The following is a 22639-nucleotide window of genomic DNA, read 5'->3' as shown; positions in this document are numbered from 1 at the left end:
TAGTGTCATCAGGCGTGCTTACGTGGTAAGATGTACATGGAAGACATCTCAATAAAAGATCTGTTTGTGTTTCGCTTCCTTGTCGTTCCCTTGCAGCAACTTGTTTCATCTTGACTAATCTTTTGTGGGACCCTGTTGTACAGTTTACAGAATCTTGCTAGAAAATTATTTCCCTGACACCATTAATAACTCCTCAAATAATTATAGCTAAATAAATAAAAACAAACAAACAACTTAAAAAATAGTTTACATGTATGGAAGACAATTATTATTTTTTTGTTTTAAAACGTAATCTTATTGTAGGCTGCAGAATAACTTGTTTTCATTATTATATTTAAAAAAATTGGAGACTTTGAAAAACCATATTTAAAAAATAACTCTGTGTCTCAGTCTGCTGTTTAAAATGTGTTTTAATGTTAAAACTCGATCATTAACCTGAGTGCTCACTCTTCCTTAGGGTTGTGATCCAGAAAAACTTGAGTTCAGTTGTGCCTTGGACTTGTGCACCTTGCCTGTCTTTGTGGTAGCATCCAAAGGGACCTTAAGACGCTTAGGGACAAAGCTGCCACCCCATCCTGCTGCTGGAAGACTCCCATCTGGTGCAGATGGCCACTGACTCCTGCTGAGACCTTATCTAAGCATGTAGTATTTCCTTCACCAAATGTTTCGCACTCCAACAATGTTCGTGATGTTTGTGAGATCAGATCCATACTGAGGTTATCGGAGAAAGATGTTGGCTGTAGTGCACAGATAGGACTCTGCAGAACTTTCCTGCTCTGTTGGCCTGAGTTGCAGCTGAAATGTAAGCCAGGTTCCCTGGCTACGTAGTGTTTGCTCTTGCTGGTATAAATAAAGCTGGTGATAGTTTTTCCTCATGGGCATTTTAAGTAGGAAAGCACTATTTGGCTTCCAGTCAGCTGGGCAATTAGCATTTTATAGCTAAGCAATATACTTAAATGGAATTGCTTGGCTTGAGCATTGAATTACAATGGCCGGTAGACTCCCGCCGCTCTTACATAATTTATTTAGTACTCACTTCTTGTTTAGGATTCAGGCAGAGGTTAATTTAATTCTGCATGGGAAGCTAGTAGTTACTCTACATTAATGCTGTGCTGTACTGCAGTGCAGGGGGAAGTTTTCTGTGTAGAGCTTGTATGTGTGTGGTCTCTCAGCCGTGGAGTTTTACCTACTCCTTTTCTAGCAATGCATTCTTTGCAAGAGCTGTTGGCACGCTTATATTGGCACTTAAAAATGCAGCCAAGAATAATACCTTAAGACCATTTTATTCCATGCCCCCGCATATGTATTTTTAAGAAGCAAATGTGTATTGAAGTGTAGTATGGACCAAGGAGACTTTGATCCTACAAAATTACGAGGGGCCTGTTACAGGTAAATAAAACGTTAATATGTGACCATGGTGACTTGAGAGCGAGAGCTGCCACTGCATGTCTCCTGATGGTCTGGGGCAGAGAACAAACATCCGGGGTGTGTGATCTTGGAGGGATAAAAAGCACGGGTAATATGCGCCTCAGCACTCCAGAGATGAATTAGAAACTTTTAGATTGAGGGAATGAGTATGTTTGTTTGTGCTTTTAATAAGCCTAAGTGCTTAACTTGATGCTTAGAAGTTTATCCTGAATCTTGATTTTTTTGCTAAAGCCCTTGACTGCAAGAATCAATGTGGAGGAATTTAGGCTTTTCTTGTGTCTTTTTTTTTAAGCTCCTTTCTCAGAAAAGTGATTGCAAAGAGCTTGCAAACGTGAAGCAAGTGTGCAGCAAGGGCTTAGATGCCAGAAGGCTGCTAATGAGAATGCAGCATTTATTTATTTATTTATGCTTAACTTCATGATTTCTAGGTAAATTAATGATGTTTTTGAATTCTTGAGTCCAGTCCTGGAGTGCCTAGCTGCTTTCAGCAAAACTTACCTCTGGCTTAGGCGGTACCCTTCTTGTTGCTCAGATCTGCTGGTTGCCTTGGCCTGCTTCGTGCTCTTCATCTCTGCAGGCAAGCACAGCAGAGGGAGCGATCAAGGACTGAACATCCAGTTTGACCTTCACTTAGAAAGCCCTCAATAACAGGGTCACATAACTGCATGCAGAAATCTTCGTGGGCTTTATCTACTGAGTTTGGGAGTCTGGCTCACGTAGCATAAGGCTTGGCTGCTGATGTTATTATTTTGTGATGGTAGTGTGGACCTGCTACCTAGAAGCATGCATTCTTGTGACCATTACTGCTGTCAAAAGAGCTGAGATTATGGATAAATCTCTTCAAACTTAAAATGTCCTGATCTTTGGCTGAGAAGCATTTCAGGCACCTACAGACGCTGCGCTAATGCCTGGTGGAGATGTGCTTGAAAGGGATTCCTTAAATAACACTTCCAATACCAATGTTATTTTTTCATGGACATCTCATTAGCAACAATAAAAAAAAAAAAAGGCAAATGGTAGTCTGAGGGAGGTGGCACCTGACTTGCAGTAGCTGGTGTCTGACTTAGTTAATGGTCTAGGTGTAAAGCTGGTAGCTTAGATCCTAATTGTTCTAATAATCAGGGAAATTGTTACCATATGTTGTTGCTGTAAACTTTGCTGTTTAAACCAAGCTTTAGTTGTGCTGTAAAAATGATTAAAAGATTTCTTACAGGAGGAGTTAGATTTTTTGCTTGCACAGTCGCTCTCCAGAATATTGTGGGGTTTTGTGGGTTATTTAAAATGTTTAAAAACCCTGCCTTGCCCTCCAGCAGCTCCTACCTGGGTGTGCTGCCCCTAGCCATGCCGGTTGCTGGAGGCAGGAGGACACATGCACACTCTCTCTCTCTGCTGTGGTGTCTCAGAGCTGTGTTTGATTTCAAGCATAGCAGCATCGCTTTATATAATACAATAACTTGCTGCCCTTGTGGGGAAACATTGCATTTTATCTACCATTTCTGTTGTTGACTGGGCTTCAGTGGTGTGTCCAGGTTAACCCAATGTCCAGTGTAGCTGTGCTCTGGGAGATGTCCGGTCCGTGGAGCCCTTTGATCCTTGGTACCCGTTTACAAGCTGTGACAGCACAGCTCCCTGCCTGAAGCCCAAGTTTGACTTCTTGGGGTCTTCAGATTTGGGGAGATGGTAAGATGTGAAGGAAGCAGAGTGGCCAGACTGAGGCACAGCATTTTGCATCTCAACCTGTGTTATTGCTGCTTCAGATAAGAAAAGCAAGAAAATATAGATAAGTGGATAGAGGTTTGAAGAATTTCTGATTCGCTGTTAGGGGAGGAGACTTCGGTTGTATTTCCAGATGTGGGATTTGAAACAATGGACCTGAGGCACAGTCACATTATTCCAGCTACTGAGTCAGTCACTGGGTGTCAGCTGAGCCTTATTAACTTTCTGTGTTTTTTAGCATGGACAAAATCTGAGCTAAATTCATCAGTGTCAGTGTAAGAGCTTTCAGTTAATGCATTGTATCTCACGCTTGTAGCTGTACAAGTGGATGATTCATTGGTAGATCTCTGTTAACAGAGAATAGTTTATTAAACTGAAATAACTTTGTTTCTGTGACTCACTTTCCTTATCTTGAAAAAGGAGGGCAATGACATTGACCTTCCTTTATGGAGTGTTGAGGTCTACAGGTGAGCTGCACTGCATAACAGTGAAGGCAATTAGAACAATAAAGATAGTTATCTGTTTAAATAATTTATTTTAAAAATAAACAGATCAGAGTATCACCTCTTGCAACAATTCGAATCTTTCAATCTGAATTAAGAAATCACTCTTCGCAGGCTCGGAGCTGTTTCTGCATGTATTCAGTGACTGTCGGATTCTTACCAGAAAATACTAAGTTCAGACAGCTATGAGGATGTTCAGTCATGGTTGTGTTGGATAGTATACTCAAATAATTTTGCAGAAGGAGCTTTTGGGAATGTTAACAGTGAAAAGTTTAGCTGTTATATCTTTGTGTCTGCCAGTTAAATAGCTAGTGATCTGATGATTACACAAAGACAACGCAAATTCCTTATGCATTCCTGCCTCAGTGCTGCTCCGCATGCTGGGTGACTGGAAGCACAATTCTTTCTCTTTTTTTTTTTTTTTTGCCATGGAAATTGTTGATTAAAGCTCAGTACTTTGGTATAAGCAAATTCTGATTATTTTTTTTTGTTTCTTTAAAGCCTTAATGCCATGCTGTGTCATCACAGCAGATATTGCAGTCCAGCCATGTGTTGTTAAATGCAATAGGTTTTGCACCTGTTTTAACAGATGTGAACAAACTTTTGTTTAACACATTTGGCTAATGACTCAGCGAATACTTCATCCACAGTAGCCAAACTTCATGTGCAGGAAGGTCTATAGAGCCTTCTTTCTTAGCAGCACCAAAAACCCCATCAGCTGTGACACTGAGATATTTCTGCTTTGTCCAAAAGAGAAGCTGCTGAGGAGTGTGTTTTGGGTATGGATCAGAGGGGGAAAAACGAAATGTGTTATGTTCCAAACATTTTTTTTTTTAATTTTTTTTTTTAGAATTTCCACTCTGATTACTTATCAAATGCTGCAGGGTCACTCAAATATTTCCTCTTTCAATCAGGCTTAATTTTCTTTCTATGGCAACTTTGAAAGCAGAGAAATAACAATGGGATAACTTGGAGGGGAAGTGTTTGGGTGAATGGGTGATTGTTTCAGGAAATGTGTTTCTGTGCTCAGCTGCGGTACTTTTTCCCCTGGCTCTGAATGCTCTGCAAGTATCAATGCATGTGCCCTCCCAGTGGCCTAGAGGTAGGCCAGGAAACGGAGGCAAGCAGGGAAAAGGCACCTGCCAAACATTTGGTAGAGTTGTATGTGCAAGCCTTTGTTTCCTGAATACCAGCACAGTGCTTTAATCCACACAACCATTTTCCTCCCAGACTTTTTATGTGAAATGAGTGCTTGGCTGCAAAGTGTTTTATTCACATCGCCACAAGTGAGTGCTGGTAACTGCAGGGTGAAGCTGACAACTGTAGTCCTGTGCTCTATGTGTTACTGGGGTGCATGGCTGAGCATATTACTATGCAGAGTCCCCTTTGCAATCTGTTTATTTGTCCACCTTTACTTTTCCTGTCCCAGGGCTTGTAGCCTTTCCTGTCCCTCAAGCCCATTCTGTCATTTCAGGGTAGCCTCAGTCAGCTGACATTTAAATATTGAACCTGACCAAGCAATGCATCTCCTTTCTCTCATCTCCCCCAAAATAAAATGACCTTTAAACAAGGTTCATGACATACTTAAATCTGTTTTACTTCCCATTAAAAACAATGCAAACAAATCTAGAACTTTAAATTCAGTTTCTCTGAGCAGTACAAGGTGTCTGTTCAATAGCTTTCACCCATGCCTCCTTCCCCAGCCAATCATTAAAATCTCAGACCTATGAAATAATTTGACCAATAATTTGAATTACGCAAGCTTCATAGAATGGCTTAGGTAACTGATGAATGCACTGCGTTTGTACGCCCTGGAACATGACAGCTGCAGTATACTGAGCATCAAATGAATACAGGTCATGCCTGGGGTGAAGGCATGACTGATGGGTGTGCCTGGCATGGCTGAGCATTTATCCTGATTAGTGCCATGGGACCCTTTAAGTTCTATATTAGCCATTGTTAAAAGAGGTGGTTAGTGTTATGTTAGCTGTGCAACCTGATGCCATGTTCAAATAGTGATTTCTCTCTCAAGTGGGGCTTCCTCTTGTGACCTCTGACCTGCCAGCACGTTAAAAGCTTTGTAATCGATGGAGCTCTGTATTCTTTGTGGTGTGATTGATTGGAATTCCTTCACACTGAACTTTGCCTGTTATTCTCTTTTGTTTAGGAGGTCCTCCAGCAGCTGATTGTAATGAATTTACCAAATGTTTTGATGATTGGCAAAGATCCTCTTAGTGGTGAGTAGTTTATTGGGTTCTCTACCCTCCTCGTCTGAAATGCTAAATAAAATTTGTGGGGTTTTTTAATTTTCTTAAATAACAAACATGCTTTTAAACAAACTATGTATTTGTAGACAAAGCACAAATATTTGAGTACCTCAGAGTCTCACAGTTTAATGTCTCTAGTACATAACACTTATATTTATATACATACAAATAAACTATCTGATATATGTGTGTTTGCACATCATACACATGTGATAGTGAGCTAGTTCTTGCCAAAGCCAGAGCAGTAACTGTTTGCTTGAAAGCCACGTCTCTTCATTCCTTGCCACAAGTGACCCAGGATACAGTCTGCCATAGGAGAATCATTTGTGCTCCAGGTTTTCTGTCCTGTGTGCCTGTAAAATCAGTTCAGCTGTGGCAGTACATACACACCAGAAAAGTCTTGCAGAATTACCATAACTTGTGAAGGAACTGTTGCTAATGAAGTGTGGAAAGAAAAATACATGAGGATGGAAAGAAAAATACATATATGACAAATTGGAAAAAGTGAGAAAGAGAATTGACAAGGAGAAAAACATCTGGCTAGCCATGTTGTCTAGGCAAAGATATCTGTCACATGAGATGTATGACATCTAAAGTGACCTGGAAGCCAATGAGATCGTGTCCAGTGTCCTGGTGAGACAAAATGAAAGTTGTTTAGCCTGAAAGCAAAGTTCACTTCTCCTTAGAACCACATTTCTGAAATGAAAGGGTTTGTTGCTGTGGTTTTTCCTTTTTTTATTTTTGCATGCTCGTTCTATCTTTGCTTTAGCCCCGTGCCAGTGCCAAGGACAATGTATTGGTTTTTACCAAAGAAGGAAAACTGGATGAACTGTCAGCACTGATGGGGAATGATGTGGTAATCGGCATCTCCAGAACAAACAAATGCAGAAAGCTTGGCAGAAGATCATATTTTGCTGCTCTTCGCAGCAGTAATGTGTGTATGTGCAAAAAAGGGTTTATATCAGAAAAGAATATTAACTTCCAGATCACTGGAACTCATAGTCTTGGCACTTCTGCAGTAAAATCAAACTGAGAGTAAGGCACCTATGGCTTCAGCAAGCATATTAAAGCCTGCAATGCCAGTCTTAACAGTGGCCTGTACAGGAGAATTATGGGTGAAGAATAAAACAGAAATACAAGAGCGGTTGCTTTTTGCTGTCATATGGGCAACGGGCAGAGCCTGGGCTACTAGTGTCAAGAAAGCTCGTGAACAGAGACATCTGGGTCAGCAAGGCAGTGTCCGTGCTGGCGAAGTGTCAACAGAATAGGCAGGCTGGTTTCTTGTCATGGCCCTTCCTGAGCAACAGCTGGGCAGGAGACTCACAGTGCAGTAACCACAGCATTGGTTCCTGGGGAAGCTGCACACTTGAAAGCTCTCCTGTATTTAGCCATAATTTCCTGTCATTGACTTGCTGTTTTTTCTCAGCACCTTAGATCTTTCTTTCTTTGAAGAAAGTACCTGATGTGTCTCTTGTAGGAAAGATATGGGTCATCCATGTGTTCCCATCTTCCAGCTCATTTAATTACAACCAGAAATTTTGCTTCACTTTCTGACATCTTTTAAAATGTGGTTGGTTGATTTTGTTTAGTTTTGTGTGGTGTTTTTTTTTAATATGGTCTTTAAATTTATTTTATCTATTACTGACTTATCATTGGCGTTGTTGCACATGCGAAGAGAGGATGAAGAATGCAAGAAAGTAACTTCTGGATGTCTAAAATTAATGGAGTATGTGTGTATTAAAAAATATGAAGTTCTTGTTTAACCATGTTATATAGTGGTTTTGAGAACCAGTTCCAGCTTAGACACAACAGTAGAAGGTGGTGAACAAAGAAAGACTTGAGATGTACTTGCTCCAAAGCATGTATTTAAGGAGGAGAGTGCCTGAGAGATAGGATTTCAAGAGATGCTCATCTTAATCTTACTCTTAGGTAGATGAACACTGGTAAGATGTGTTAAAGAAACAGAGAAGTGGAGAACTAGAACTTCCTTCAGGAAGAGGAACCTGGCTGAGGACTGATAGGAAGCTTGGAAAGAGGGAACAGGGAGGAGAAGGCTGAGGAGAAGCTGGTAAAACCAATAAAAAAGCTGAGTGAAGGAGCAGGCTGTGATGAGCGATGTGGGTGAGCGATGACCAGATGACTGTCAGGTTGATGCTTTTGTTACTCAGTGTCTTGCAGAGAGGAGTGAGAGGAAGGCAAGGGGACTTAGGAGGGGAAGAACAAGTGAGAGATTTTCTCTGTCAGTGAGAGAGCTAAAGGAGGGCTGCAGATTAAATAGAGATGAGAGGACAAAGCAGTCATCGGCATGGGAAGCAGTGCTTCTGGCATGAATACAGAGAAGCCCCAAGGAAAGCTGACAGAAGTGAGGAGGCTGGGGCTGACAGCATTATGGGGAGAAGAGATGATGGAGATGGTTATTTGGGAGATTTAAGTGGCAAGAATGGTAGAGGAGAAACCTCTTTGTCTGTATCAGTGATCCAGTCCAGGACAGAGACTGAGAGGGAAGGAGAGAGTCCTGGAGGGGGCATCTGCAGAGACAGTGCTGGGCAATGTGGGGAGCACTAGGAGCTGGAGACTGAGGTGCAGGTGGTCTGCAGGACTGGGGTGGATCTGAGAGGCAGTGATGAAATCCCAGTTTTGCCTTCCTCGTTCTGTAGATAGGTTATCAGAAGGAAAGGTCCCTCTTGACTAGAGGAAAAATTGATCCCATGATTACATTCCTGGAATAAATACAATGTTACTTTGCATTGTTTGAGCTAGGAAGACCCTAATGATTGCATTGACTCCATAGGTCCAAGACCAGAGAGCTGTTAGATCATTCAGTATGATACACTGTATAGCAATTTCAGTGACTTACTTCTTGTAACAAGCCCACATGATGTTTTGCAGTGCGAGTTTTTTCAGAGCTGTCTTTTCACCAGTGCTAACTGCAAATTTTACTTTTTCCTTCTAAAACACAGCCAAAAGTGGTGTTACATGCATTAAATTATAAACTGAACAGCTCTAAAGCTGAGAATGCTGCTCTTGCTATTTAGCTTCCATTTGGCGCTCAAAAGTTGGGACTACTGAGGGCTTCTGCAGCTCTACTTCAAACACGAAACTGTTGGAAAAACAGAGCTACCACCACTAAAAATGCTGTAGCAGTTGGGCTTTTGCATAGGAGAGAGCACATGTCTGCTTGGTTTAGGAGCTTTCCTTCCTTTCATGTCCTCTAAATCGTTTTGTTCCAGGCCATGGCAATTTTGCTTACTTCAGTTCATTTGGCCATGGGCATAAAAGTTGAAAAAATATTTGTAAGAAGATAAAGGCTTTGACTGTTTTCTAGAATATAGGGAGCTGAAAAGAAACTTGAAAGCTTAATTAAAGGATTTAGAAAGTTTTCCCAGGAATCTGACTTGCAGAATGATGCAGCTGACATTACAGGGTTTATTCTCTTTGCTGCACTGTACAGTAGGCAGCTACTACCATTAAATTTTTTTTCTGTTTTTGTCGTCTTCCATATTTTTACTTACTGAACAGGTTTTTTTTTTTTTTTTTATTCATTACTGCGCCACAACCCCCCCTGTGCTCAATATGAGAATCATAGAATCGTAGAATGGTTAGGGTTGGAAGGGACTTCAAAGATCATCTAGTTCCAACCCCCCTGCCATGGGCAGGGACACCCTCCACTGCACCAGGAGTAGTGGAGTGTTTCAGAGTGGAGAGTAGTTTCAGACCAAGAATGGAAATGACGTTTATTTGCCTGAAGTAGGCTCATTTCTGTCTCTTAAAAAAAACTTTGCTATTTAGATCCCCTTTTCAAATGACCTGTTAAGTTTATGAATGAGAGAGCCCAAAGTCCCTGCTAATAAGTGTCTATAGAAGCTGTTTTTCTTTAAAATCATAAGATGTCTACTCTCACTGGGGTATTTTTTCATGTCTGGTTTCCTTCCTCATTTTGTTTTACAATCCTACAGAGGCACAAAGGTTCATAAAATAGAAAGTTAATAACAAAACATTGCCTCAATAGTGTAAATTTAGCATTCAAGTTTTTCTCACACGGGATGTTGCTACAGTTGGGAAAATGGCACTTGCGTGTTTCACCCCTTCCCACCTTGTCTGCACATCCACTGGCCGCCCGTGTAGGATTACACGTGCTGGCGCTTCATCTCCTCCGCTGGAGGAGCGTCAAAGTTGAAATGTGCAGAAAGAAGTGGCATAAGCTGAAGATTTCATCTCCCTGGGCTCTGTTGTTTCCATTTTCTCCGACATCTTTCCTACTCCTCTCATTTTGTGATTTTTTTTTTTTGTCATTTGTGTTCTCACTGTACCTTGACCCTCCTCTTTTTCGTTATTGTCTCTCCTAATCCCTCTGCCTGCCTTCTCCCTGAGTCTTGCCATCTGTTTCCCACCCTCTGTTCCCTGTGAGAGCAGAGGGCTCTCCTGGCTCTGGCACAGGGAGGCTCCTAGGATGCACAGGTGGTGCTCGGGCTTTCCCTCCCTTTATTTTCCAGAAACTCCCCTGGCTCTCTCTCGCAGTTGGGAGCAGGTGGTCTTTCTGCAAATCCTCCAGGTGGCTGGTTCCCTTGCAGGCACAAACATGACCTGAGAGCAGCTGCTCTGGAATTTTCAAAAAGATGTAAAAAGAGAGTTTGGTTTTTTTTTGAATTAGCACCTTTCTGTTTAAGTGCTAGTTTGAATCCCATCCATTCATTTCAGCATGTGGGTAACTGTCTGCCAGGAGTTGCCCCACACTGAAGCGTTTGCATCCTAGGTCATAGGAGGATGCTGTCTTGTTAAGGTCAATTAATAAGCCCTGGGTGGACCCGGTGGACATCTTTCCCAGCCATCTAGGAAGGACTTGAGTCATCCCAGTAAGCCAGCACAGGGAAGCCTACCCATTCCTGCTTATGCAGTGCACGAGAAACTTTACCACCTGACTAAATTAGCACAAATCAAGCCTTTTGAATAATGCCACAGAGGCATTGACTGTTCAGGAGGCATGACTGAATTTGGAATAAAGATTGCTTGCTTTTGTTTGACGTGCTTTACAGGATAAGTGCTCTGTCCTGAGTGTAGAACTTAGCTGCTGCGCTGTGTAATAATCCTAGATGTGCTTCCGATTCACTTAGAAACCTTGGGCACTGCACTTAAGTGTGTGGTATCTCAGCCCTCCTGTGGGTGAGATGAAAGGGGAGAGGAGTAATTAATCCCTTCCTGGCTCATTCTGAGGTTTAGTTGAAAAAACTAAAGCACTTCAGATTAGTAGAGGTTTTTTTTTCATACTCATACCCTATTTCTTCTAAATGTCTCCTGTAAATAAGGTTGTTCCACGAGGCTTTAAAATGTTACTCAAACCTAGCTTGAATGGGAGATGACTTCTGAATGAAACCCCAAGGAATTGAGAAAAGTATAACTCTAAAATAGTCACACATGGTGTTCAGAAACACTTGTGTGGCTGGCAGAGTAGATCTGCTAAGTAGACCCTTCAACCTTAAAAATGTTTCTAGTAGGCAGTACAATCTCATTTTAATTACATGTGCATAGCATGTCTGCAAGCATAAAATAATTTATTAAAAAAAAAATCTTGGAAAAATACTGACAGCTAAGTTTTCTGTGAAAGCTGCCAGTGGGGAGAGCAGGCTGCCAAATGTTATCTTTAGAACAGTAGCAAACTAAAAATCTCATTATCTTGTCTTTTAATTTCTCACTCCTTTCTATAAACTCTGGCTTGGCCTTCTCTGCCAAAGGGGCTTGCTGTGTCTGCCTCACCTTCCCTTTCTGATGGGAGGACCCGCATGGGGGCAAGGTCTTGGAGTGTTTTTTCCAGGCAAGGTAGTCCCTGGTGGAACAGGGTTGACCTTGCTAAGGTACTTTGCAGTAATAGCTGAAGGTGTTTCTCCTCACAGGGTCCTGCAGCATCACCGATGCCCATCTGTTATCTCATGGAGAGAATAGCAAAGCCTCCTATCTTTGGTGCAGAGAGGTAGAGTGTGGTTTGAATGGGTTAAGTAGCTTGCATGTCTTTAGGATGGTATAGATGCTTCCACTGTTGGAAAGCAGCCCTGATGTTTTCCAAAATGAGTGATTTCAAGCCACTAGGCTCATCCTGAGGGTAACTGTGATGCCATGGTGCACGGATTGGAATTTATGGTCAACAGGTGGAGGTGCCCAGAACATGCAAGGGTTAGAACACTTGTCTAGTAATCTGGAGCAAGCAGCCTGATGGCTGCTCCTTCAGTTTCTCATGGAGAAGATGTTCTGCCCTGAGTAAGTTTGGGAGAATGAAACACACACTTGAGTCACTTGCTTTCCATAACTTAGCAACTTGCTCTCGTGTCCCACAGGCCTGCTCTGTGTTTAATGCCTGGTCTGGATCTGCTCTGAAGCTGATGCGGAATGAAAGCCAATGCTGAAACTCTAATGAGAATTCAGTTTAGTGAAAAAAATTTCTTCTGACCAGACTAAGTATCTCCTTGAGCTAGTAGTGCCCTCCAAGGAACTGTTCGTGAAGTAACAGATCTTTTTTTGTTGTTGCTGGGGATTTTTTGTGATGCTGTCTACATTTAAGCTTGTGTTATTAGAATCATACAGAACAATCTGACGGAAATGTTATTTGTATCTTAAATAGTAATTTTTCAGAAAAGAGCAAGCCATGTATGCTGCTAGATGAGGAGAGAAGAATAAGAAAGATTGTACGTCTTTCAAAAACAGTTTTTAGATATTCTGCAGGGAAATGAACAAATATTGTATTTACAGGGTGAAGTGTGAACTAGCACATTTTAAATATGTCTGTCTGCAGAAGAGAAGAATTAATGATTAATAACATGGGATTTGGATATTGAGAATTCTACTATTGATTCATATAGTATACTAAAATTTTATATAGGGTGTTCTTGAAACGTTTTAAAGGTCAACATTCCTAAAAGTTGTTGAAAAATTGTTTAACAACTAAGGTACATTTAAAGATCGGTTTAGGGCATTTTTGTGCCCTAAAATCAGGTAATCAGAAAACAAGTTATTTCTGAAGTTGCCCGCGTGTGGCTGCGCTGGCTTGCAAGGTTCTGAGAATGGAGGTAACCCCCGTTGTGATTTAGGTCAGTGTGCCTTCATGCATCCATGGAGCTGCGGCAGCTCAATTGGTGTGTCAGTTTAACTCCAGTTCCCTGGCTTTGGGTCCTGCACATGCCTCTAACTTTCTGCCAGTGCAGCCTTACAAGGGTGGTGGTGTTGGTGGAGCAACACAGTTGCGCTCAGAAATTACTATCTCCCTGTTTACTGATAGGAGCAATTGAACACCCAATAAAGCAGGATATAAAATGAAAACGTTTGTCCCATGGTAATATATATATGTCTGGGGGCATGCAGGGATGCCTCCAGCTGTATAGGGATGAGGGAAAACTACATGTGGCCTGTTCCTCTCTCCTTCTCTTCCTCCAGCATGGATGAGGACAGGCTTTTTCTGAACCTAACTCCATAATGATTTTTTTTATTTTCTCATTGAAACTCCTTGCCTTCCTTCTCCTTTATCTATCTTTGATACACATAATTTTCTTTACCACACAACAATCCCTGCATTAATTTTGTTGAAACAAGATCTGGAGTTGGCTCAAAGCCACCCCGATTCCCCTTGTGTGGTTTTATCTTTTAACCTTAGGAGGTGGCCGGCAGGGCTGTTGGTCACAGGAGGATTCCCTGCAGTAACAACCTGCGTGTGTCTCCTCCCTCCCTGCAGCTCTCCGAGCATATGGTTAGCTGCATATTCTCCCTTTGACATCACTCATATTTTATCCCTCTCATAGCACATGGGGTTTATGCTTCAAAGTGTGAACAGGCTTTGATGCAGAACAGAGGTGGAATTTATTTACTAAAACATATCTTAGAGAGAATTTATGTGCACAGAATGGCATTCAGCTTTGGGAAGTCTGAGTGGCAACTATTTTACAGACAGAGAATTTAAGACAAGTTCTTTCTTTGAGAGTAAGCCTCCTTCACTTCTACCCAGGGTGGTTTTTGTTTTGTTTTGGGCGGGGGGAGTGGGTGGTTTGGTAGGGTTTTTTTGCACCCTTATTAATCACAAAAGAAGGGACAGGCATTAAGCATATGCGTTGAACTATTTAAAGGATATATTTTTCTGCATTGATCAGAAAAGCCTCAGAAAAGGTAGGTGAGGATAGCGCATTGAGGGGTGGGGGGGGAGAAAGTCTTGCTAGATATGAGATTTTAAACTAATCCATAAGAACTGTATTGTTACATGGAAAGTATGGTAACATCATAATGGACACATATGTTGTTCAGGCACTTGTTCAAAGGTCTTATTTCTCTTTTCAGGTGGATATTTTGGAGAGAGTCACTTGCAAGTACTTAATTTGGTGTGCATATGTACTGATTGCCTTTTTTCCTCTCTAGGTAAAAGCATGGATGAAATTAAGAAGCTGCTGTTGTTGGTTCTGGGATGTGCTGTGCAGGTGAACATTCGTTACAGGCTTGAAAAATAATATTTTTTAATCTGTTGTTTTGTGGGTTTGTTTTTTTTTTTTCTGGGCTGAGAAAATCCACCCAAAGATCAGTGCTGTGTGAGCAAATCTTCATCTCAAGACAGCTTCTGAGCTGATGTTGTGAGAAGACACAATAGGTGAATGAAGGAAATGTAGGGGAAAAGACAGCCTAGGGAAGGGAAGCACGCTTTGTGATACCAGTAGCTTCAATTTGTTGCCATTGCTTAATCAGCCACTTAATCATCTACTTTGATAACAAAGTGGGAAGAGATAAGCTTTTAACAGTGTTCTTGATATCAAGATTGTGTTGGCTTATGTTCTTATTGTTTTTAAAATACACAGGAGTGTAACACTACATATTAATGCCAAACAAATAGGTAAGCTAACAGTCTAAAAATTTGTTTAATGAATCCTGGTTTTATTTGCATAATCTTTTGATTGAATATTACGTATAGAAAATCAGAAATGAATAGATACTTTGTATATTCATGTGAGGATTTTTATGCGGCATTTGTTAAAATAAATGAACAGGCAATTTAAACAGGAAACTCCTCAGAAATTCACGACAGTTAGCAGATAAAGAAATCAGTGTTCTGCCCACCAAACCTCTGTGGTGGTAAACAATAGACGTGTTGCAGGCTAGCCTTTGCTTATAATTGACCTTGTTTGGAGGTCTGCCTAGTGTTTTTGTCATGCCTTAGGACACTTACCCTGCTCAGCTGTGTCAAGTCAATTATGTCAGGGTAAAGCTGTCTTCATGTGCCTGCTCTGAACTATCGCGGTGTTGCATTGCAGCACAAAGAATAAAGGTCTGATTTGGCAAGCTGCTGTGCATCCTCAGTCCTCAAGTTCTTCCCAGTGAAAGGAATGGTGAGACTCAGGACCAGGCCCTGAAGGGACACTGTAAATGAGTTTAAAAAAAAACTTTAATACTTAACTTCTCTACAATGCAGAGTTGTTACAAGAAGGCAATAATGTTGTTAGTGTACAATCACAGATACACAGATAGCAGATGTCTGCCTCTTTAAAAGCCGTAAGTAAAAGATTTACTAAAATCTCTTTGTCTGAAATGTCACTCATTTTTATCTGGAATGTTTTCCAACTCCATTTTTTATCTAAAGCACATGTTGATTTAGTCCAACAAGCAACATTATGCATTGATGTGAACACTATCTAAATTGATGCATCTCTTTGTTGCCAAAACCAAACAAAATGCAAACAGCAAAGCAGACAAGTTAAACGATGCAATGTAAATGTAGGTTTACGTTTGTACACCTCCATTAATGAAGCTTCGATGACTTCCTCTGGCTGTTGCCCCACCTCTTGATCTCATTGCACGTTGAACTTGTTTTTAAAGAACAAAACCAGCCATTTAACTTAGTTTTAAGTACTGGCTGTAAAAAGTTTCAATAATTTCATGCATAATTCATTTCATACCCTATGGAGCAATGACATGTTATATCTTCTAGTGTGACAAACTGTAGATCTTGAATGTTTTTAGCAATGTGGGTATTTTAAAAACTTTTTAAAATAAAAAATGGTGCAGTAAGTTTTAGGATATGTAGTACTGTTTCAGGGTGTGTTTTCTTTTAACAGTGTGAAAGAAAAGAAGAGTTTATTGAAAGAATAAAACAACTGGATATTGAAACCCAAGCTGCCATTGTGTCACACATTCAGGAGGTGGGACTCTCAGTATTGTCTATTTTGACTTTTTACCTCTTCCTTCCTTGACTTAAGAGTTTTTTGCTATGAAATATTAATACATGGAATTTCGTAATGGATTCATGAACTTCACAAAAAAAAATTGAATGTGTGATTGCAATCCAATTATAGGATAAAAATGATAGGTGCTGGGATCATTACTTGGCTCAGTGGTCTTTTAAAGAGATGCAGTGGTAAATGCCTTGCTAGCCAGTTATAGCAAATGTAGAAGGAATTATTGTAAGGATGTAAGTGTAATATTTTCAAAAAGCATGTATGGTTTAGCAGCTGCAGTGCAGTTTGCAGCCATGGTGTTGGCACTTAGTCCGCAAGTCCCGTGGTAGGTGAGAGACAGAGGCTTCTCAGTGGCTTGCTTTGAACAGTGGCCGCTGAGCTCAGGTGGTCTTGAAAAGTGTACTCTGCAGCTGAAAAAGGACATATATTCTATTTTTAAAGAGAAGTTTGATCCAATGACCAGTATTCTTGGACTTCTAAGGTTTCTGTAGCAGGAAGGAATACGTGTAGACGTTGGGAGCCACCTTGCTTTCGAGACCCAAAGGAGAACCATGTGGAAACAGCCCCTGCTGGGTGTGCCTTGCCAGGAGTGGGCACTGGCTGTGCCTGGCTGTCAGTGCATGCAGGTGTAGAAAGCCTCATATGCTCAGATTTGAGGAACAGTGAAAGTTTTAAGACAGGAATTTTTTCTTAACACTTGAAAAAAGTTCTGCTTTAAAAAAAATAAAACAAAACATTGTGTTGAACTAAGCTCATGGTTATGACAAAAGTAGGAGCAGTCTTTAACTAAGCTTGAGAGACTTGCCTGACACTTCTGCTAAATGATTGAGAGGAATTCAGTTTGGGTAAGATAGCAGCTGAAAGGTATAGCTGCTAGCAGCAACCAGAGACATTTCTGCTAAAGGCAATTCCTTCCAGCTATATCAGCTGCAAATTGCAAATTCATGGAAAGCAGGGCTTCTTCTCAGTGAGACATCAACCTAACTGTTCAGTGTGAGATCAAGCCCTTCAAATCCCTGTGATGACCTCAGTACTTGCAGTAAGACAGTTGCACGCTTCTAATATGCAAGCAGAAGTGCTCCTGATGATCATATGTATCTGATCACTTACAAAAACAAACTTTAATAATTATAAAAAAAATTGAATACCAAAAATTGCATACCAAAAATTGTTGGGTAATGTTACAGTTAAGGTCATCGTGTTTGTTATTTACCACCTGGTTTTGTTGAGATGTGGTATGTGTTTTAACTGATGAGTAGAAGATCCTGGGGGACACAGCATATACAGCAAACAGATTTACAAATCAATCAGTGGAAAGACCTTTTTGGTTTTGGTTTTTTTTTTTCTTTTCCTAGGTGACTCACAACCAAGAGAATGTCTTTGACCTGCAGTGGCTGGAGCTCCCAGATATGGCCCCGGAAGAACTTGAGTCTCTTTCCAGGAATATGGTTTTCCACCTCAAGAGACTCATTGATGAGAGAGATGAATGCACAGAAGTACGATGACCTGTCTCTGCCATATAGAGCTCATTTGAAGCAGCAGATGCAGGCTGCGTTCCTTCTCTTGTGTCTTGTTTGTGCGCTGGGTTTCTGTTTGTTCTGCACTTTTCTACTACACCTCTGAAAATCAGTAGAAAGATTTTGACTTTTCCCTTGATTCTCACGTAAACACTAAGATGTGGTGAAATGTTTGGTAAGAGAAATGGAGTGCTCTCTTCATGGAGAGACCTAAATATTTGAAGTTGTGACTTTATCTTGAGATTTTTGTCTCTGCAAGTCTGTTCAGTCATTCATCTTTGAGAGATTGCTTGCCTATCTCTCAATTGGTATCTACCATTATGGGTTCAAGTGTCTATTATTTTTTTTCCATGTGAAGACAATCCCATCTGTTGCTGACTCTGCAGTTCCTTTTCCTTCAGATCTCTGGAGGAGGCTTTTCCGCTTCAACCTGTTAATTTTCTGTCATGCTTTTGACTGTGATTGTGTTAGTTAAAACTGATAGTTGTTACTGTTTTTTATGAATTCTCCAAGCAAAATAGACTGCTTTTTATGAGCACCAGAAGGAGAATGTTATAGTGGTCTGAGCATAGCGGAGATTCCTTTTCTCCTCTGTGTAACCTTCCCTCCTGGCTATCGCTTGAATTCTGTATGTCAGGCTAATAATTTGCTACATTTATACATCACTTTTAGATATTTGAAAAACGATCTATTTATCTCTAGACACTACACACTTCTCTGTATTTCCAGGTCATTGTAGATCTCACCCAAGAGAGAGATTATCTGCAGTCTCAGCAACCACCAAGTCCTATAAAAGCACCAAGTCCAGATTCTTCACCAAATCCAGGCAACCTTCTTTCTAATGAAGACAAGCAGCACCTTGCAGTTGAGCTGGCAGATACAAAGGCTAAATTGAGAAGAATCCGGCAGGAGCTGTGAGTCACCAGTGATTTGTACTTCTAGACAGACTTGTATATTAAGTCTTGTGCATCCTGAAAATGCAGTTGCCTGTCGACTTTGGTACACTGGCCTCTGTGGGAGCTCTCAGAATCATGTCTTTCAAATTCATAGCAGTAGGAAGCTAGTGTGCATATTCCATCTTTTCTCTTTCTTAACTGATCTTTAAACACAGAGTGATGGCTACTTCCATTTTTATTTTTGTCTCATCTCTTTCTTCCCTTCTTCAAAATGCCAACTGCTAGCTGCACTTCTAATTATTAGTGAGAAGTCCAGAGGCTAGTGAAGCTAGCTATGACAGCAGTAGCACCAATGAGATTTAAACTGAGGTACTTAGTGTAAAACTAGAGTTGCAAACTTGGATCCATTATGTGTGTGGTATCATGAGGGAAAAAAAACTCTTGCTGTTATGAAGCTGGCATGACAGAGAGACTTTATGTGCAGAATATGCTAGGAGATTTTTGTCCTCCTTTCCAGATTTCCAGCAGTGTCCCTATTTACAAAGTTTTTTTCTAACCCTTTTTAGAGAAGAGAAGTCTGAGCAGCTTGTAGATTCTAAGCATGAAGTTGAGCAGCTCACCCTAGAACTGCAAAAAATAAAACAAGAGGTAAGATGGGCTTGTTTTACTGTGACAGTCTTCCGTGTTTAAAAATGCCTCTTTCAGTGTGAGGCTAAAAAGACTACTATGCCTGTTTTTTAATGCAGAAATCAAGTTACTCCAGCAAGCTGTTTGATGATTATGGCTATGACATAGCAATGCTGCGCTTTCCACTTAACTGGTGAGAGCAATCTCATCTGTTTAGCTTACAAATAGCCTAGTAATGCCTGAAGCTTATGCAGCATCAGACATTAGAAATGCCAGAGTCCCAACAGGCTGAAGAACTTCCTGTCTTGTAGAGAATTTACTGGCTGGTAGGAGAATTCCCTTATTCCTCTACCAAGAGAATGCTATTTTCCTGTGCTTAAAATAAATATGTAAATAAATAAAAATCAAGTTTAAAGAACATGCTTTCAAGTATTAACTAAGATTTTTTTTTCTCCCTGCTTATCCTCACTTTTCACAGAATATCCACCTGGCCTCAGATGCTCGCTCTGCCCGAGCGTATAGAGATGAACTGGACTCTCTGAGAGAGAGGGCAAATCGTGTGGAGAGACTTGAGATGGAACTTGTTCGGTGCAAAGAGAAACTTCATGATGTGGATTTTTACAAAGCTCGCATGGAGGCAAGTGAAAATTGGGAGAGAGATTTGCTGAGTAATCCTTAATGTTCGGCATATGTTGTGTTACCAGTTCATGTGGTGTTTGTCGTTGAGCTGACTGTAGCAAAACATCAGAGCAAGTAGAAATTTCATAACATATGCCATAGTTATTGACTTACCAGTGTTAAAGCTTCTTTCAGTGACAAGAAAGTCTTGGTGCATGCCAAAAATAAGTACCTATTAGTTTTAATAAACTCTGTTTAGTTCAGCATTATGTGGCTAAACAGGACAGACCTTTTCTGGACGCTTCTTTTAGAGAATCCAGACCTTTAGTCTAGCCTTGAAAATTTCCTCTTAGGTGAAACGCCTGTGTTCCAGAGTTGTTCCTTTGGCCAACATTTAAACTATCATGTGTAAATTAGCCAAATAAATGTCTGAGTGTCTTTCCTTAGGGGTTTGTAGCAGGTGCAACTGTTGTTAAAATGGCTGGGCATTTTTAAGCATGACCTCAGATGACAAATTCTAGCCACTCCTCTTTGCAACTGTTGCTTGTAGTAGAAAGGAGAGAAAACTTGGATCTTCCCTTGTGCCCTCAGTAGAGTATGTCAATGAGAAATGTATAGCTCTGTTCCAGTAGTAATGCCATTACTCAGCTTATTCACCTGCAGCTGTGCCCATCCTGGAATTAAGTAACTTGGGTTGGAAAGGACCTTGGAGATCATCTAGATATATTCATTGCTCACAGCATGGCTGACCTTAAATTTAGGTCAGACTGCTCTGATCTTCTGTCCTTTCAGTTCTTTGAGCCATTCTCACCTAAACTGTCAGTAACGCACATGTGTAACACTTCAGCCAAAGTCAAATAAGTATCCAGGCTTGCTGAACACGTGGAGGTTCGATACTTGACAACTGCACTGATACTAGAGGTAGAAGAGGCAGTGCTGAAACTCGCATTTGCCAGGCCTGTGGCTGAGAACACAGACCTTATTTCTGCTCTATAAACTCTACTTTGTAGATTTATTTTTTTTTTTTCTCCTTAACCTAAGGGGCCAGCTAGCTGCTGCTGCTTTTGAATAGGTTCACTAAAATGGATAGTTGTTAAATGTAGAAAAAGACTATAAAAGCCTGTCGTCTTTCTCAATAATTCCCAGTTTACATTAGGGAGTACGAAGCTCTGACTCTGTTTTCCTCCCTCAAGCTGGCAAATCAGCCGTGCATTAACCTAGCACACTAGCTATCGGCATGGTATCCTGGCATTTCCCTTTTGGCTGTGCACTGGAGTCACTTAGCTTCTACCTGCCACACAGATAATTTAACTGGAGCTGGGAGAGAACAGTTTTTTAGTCTTGTCTTCATCGGAGATCAAGGGAGTAGCTATTTCAGTTGTTGAGTTCTCAGCCTCCTTGCTTGTCCTAGAGCCAGCAGTTTCCTGCTCTGCTGTCTGCATGCTAATCTTAACGTATCATTCAGTAAAGAGGCTTCCACTTCCTTTTCAATTTTGTTCCAACTTTCCTCACTCCCTCTTCCACCCTGCCAGTTTTTAGTGAAAGTATTGAACATCAGAGATGAATGCTGACTCTCCAAGGATACCTCCTTGAAATATGGTAGCGAGACAAAGAATATTTCCCATCAATATGACACTTTTCTAATTCTGGGCCATGGTGTGGCCTCTAACAAAAGTTGCTGCTGCTGTAGGGGCTGAGCTCTTCTAATATGCAGCAGGATCGTGCAGCTGTCTGCAGGCTGCTCTGTGGTCTAGGATAGCCAGAGTGTTTCACATTCTCACCACTCCTTCCATCATTTATCAAGTCTTGGCACATCCATGGTCTGTCAGTTTTGAACAGTCACAGCGTCAGGCAAACTGCTGGTGTCATGCTGATATATTCAGAGGATTCCACAGGGCACTATTCTGTCTTTTATAGTCATGGACTAGCACAAAGGCTGTCATAGTAGCCAGTATCCAACTTTCCCTAGTCCCACAGTTTTCTGTCTTACCTGTCTCAAGTCCTCCACCCTTCCAAAAGAAGGGTTGATGGCTGGAGTCAGTTCAGTGTCTGCACAGATTCCTCCCACTCCCTCAAAAAAATGTTTGGCTTACAATTCCAAGTTGTAAGATTTATGCAGGGATGTAACATGGTAGAGAATTTTACCACTAGACAGTACATTGCTGATTTGTCTTGTGGCATTTGCTCATTACGGCTGGCTTCCTCAGCTCTAAGTCTAGTAAAACCTGAACAAATCTCAGCACAGCAGTGAAAATGTAGGTGTGTAAAGTGCAGCGTAAGCCACTTTTCTATGGTAGTGTGATACCTTAAGACCCATAAGGTCTTGACAAGGTTGTTCATAAGCAGTGCTGAATTGGTAAGTGAGAAGAAAAAGTGGGTTTACCTTTGTGCCTCAATGCAGAAAGCTACTAAATGAGCACTTAAAAATATTCTCCTTCTTGTAGTTTACATACACGTTTGGTAGTTTGAGCAAAAAATACCGAATGTGCTCTGTGTATGATACTGTGACAAGCTTTAGGAATTGTGAGCAAGCTTACAACAAGTAGTTTCTGAAGGCATGTAGTATAAATCAGCAGTGGTGACAGGAAGAGATTTAAGAAGCTATTGCAGAACGAGTGCAAAAGGAGCAAGTCTTTATGTGAATATAACGTGTGGGCATGTGTGTGTGTTTTCCTTCTCTGTTTGTCTTGACAAAGTTGTTCAGAAATGACGTTTTAATTTGACCACCGTTCAAGGAAGATGGAGATGAATATGCTCTGGAGACCTTCCTGCTGGGTTTGCTTAATGAGGTCGTAACAGTGAATGTGGAGGAGCAGGCTTAGTGCAGCGCTTTCGTCCAAGGTGCTTCTCTCCAATGTAAAGATTCCCTCTGGC

At 41.0% G+C, this 22639-nt stretch overlaps 1 protein-coding gene across 5 annotated transcripts in view; it reads left to right on the top strand.

Moving 5' to 3' along the window:
• The window catches only part of CCDC88C (coiled-coil and HOOK domain protein 88C), a 99731-nt gene that overhangs the window by 35341 nt on the left and 41751 nt on the right, over positions 1-22639 (top strand). For all 5 annotated transcript variants that reach the window (XM_086614082.1, XM_086614081.1, XM_086614080.1 and 2 more), the window contains exons 4-10: positions 5815-5884; positions 14303-14361; positions 15988-16071; positions 17463-17603; positions 18354-18538; positions 19087-19168; positions 19626-19784. In XM_086614082.1, coding sequence (XP_086470208.1) covers positions 5815-5884; positions 14303-14361; positions 15988-16071; positions 17463-17603; positions 18354-18538; positions 19087-19168; positions 19626-19784 — 780 coding nt within the window. The remainder of the gene's footprint in view (positions 1-5814; positions 5885-14302; positions 14362-15987; positions 16072-17462; positions 17604-18353; positions 18539-19086; positions 19169-19625; positions 19785-22639) is intronic.

Source organism: Tauraco erythrolophus, chromosome 6 (genome assembly GCF_009769465.1).
Source record: "Tauraco erythrolophus isolate bTauEry1 chromosome 6, bTauEry1.pri, whole genome shotgun sequence".
Lineage (NCBI taxonomy): Eukaryota > Metazoa > Chordata > Aves > Musophagiformes > Musophagidae > Tauraco > Tauraco erythrolophus.
This window is presented reverse-complemented; position numbering and strand designations above follow the sequence as displayed.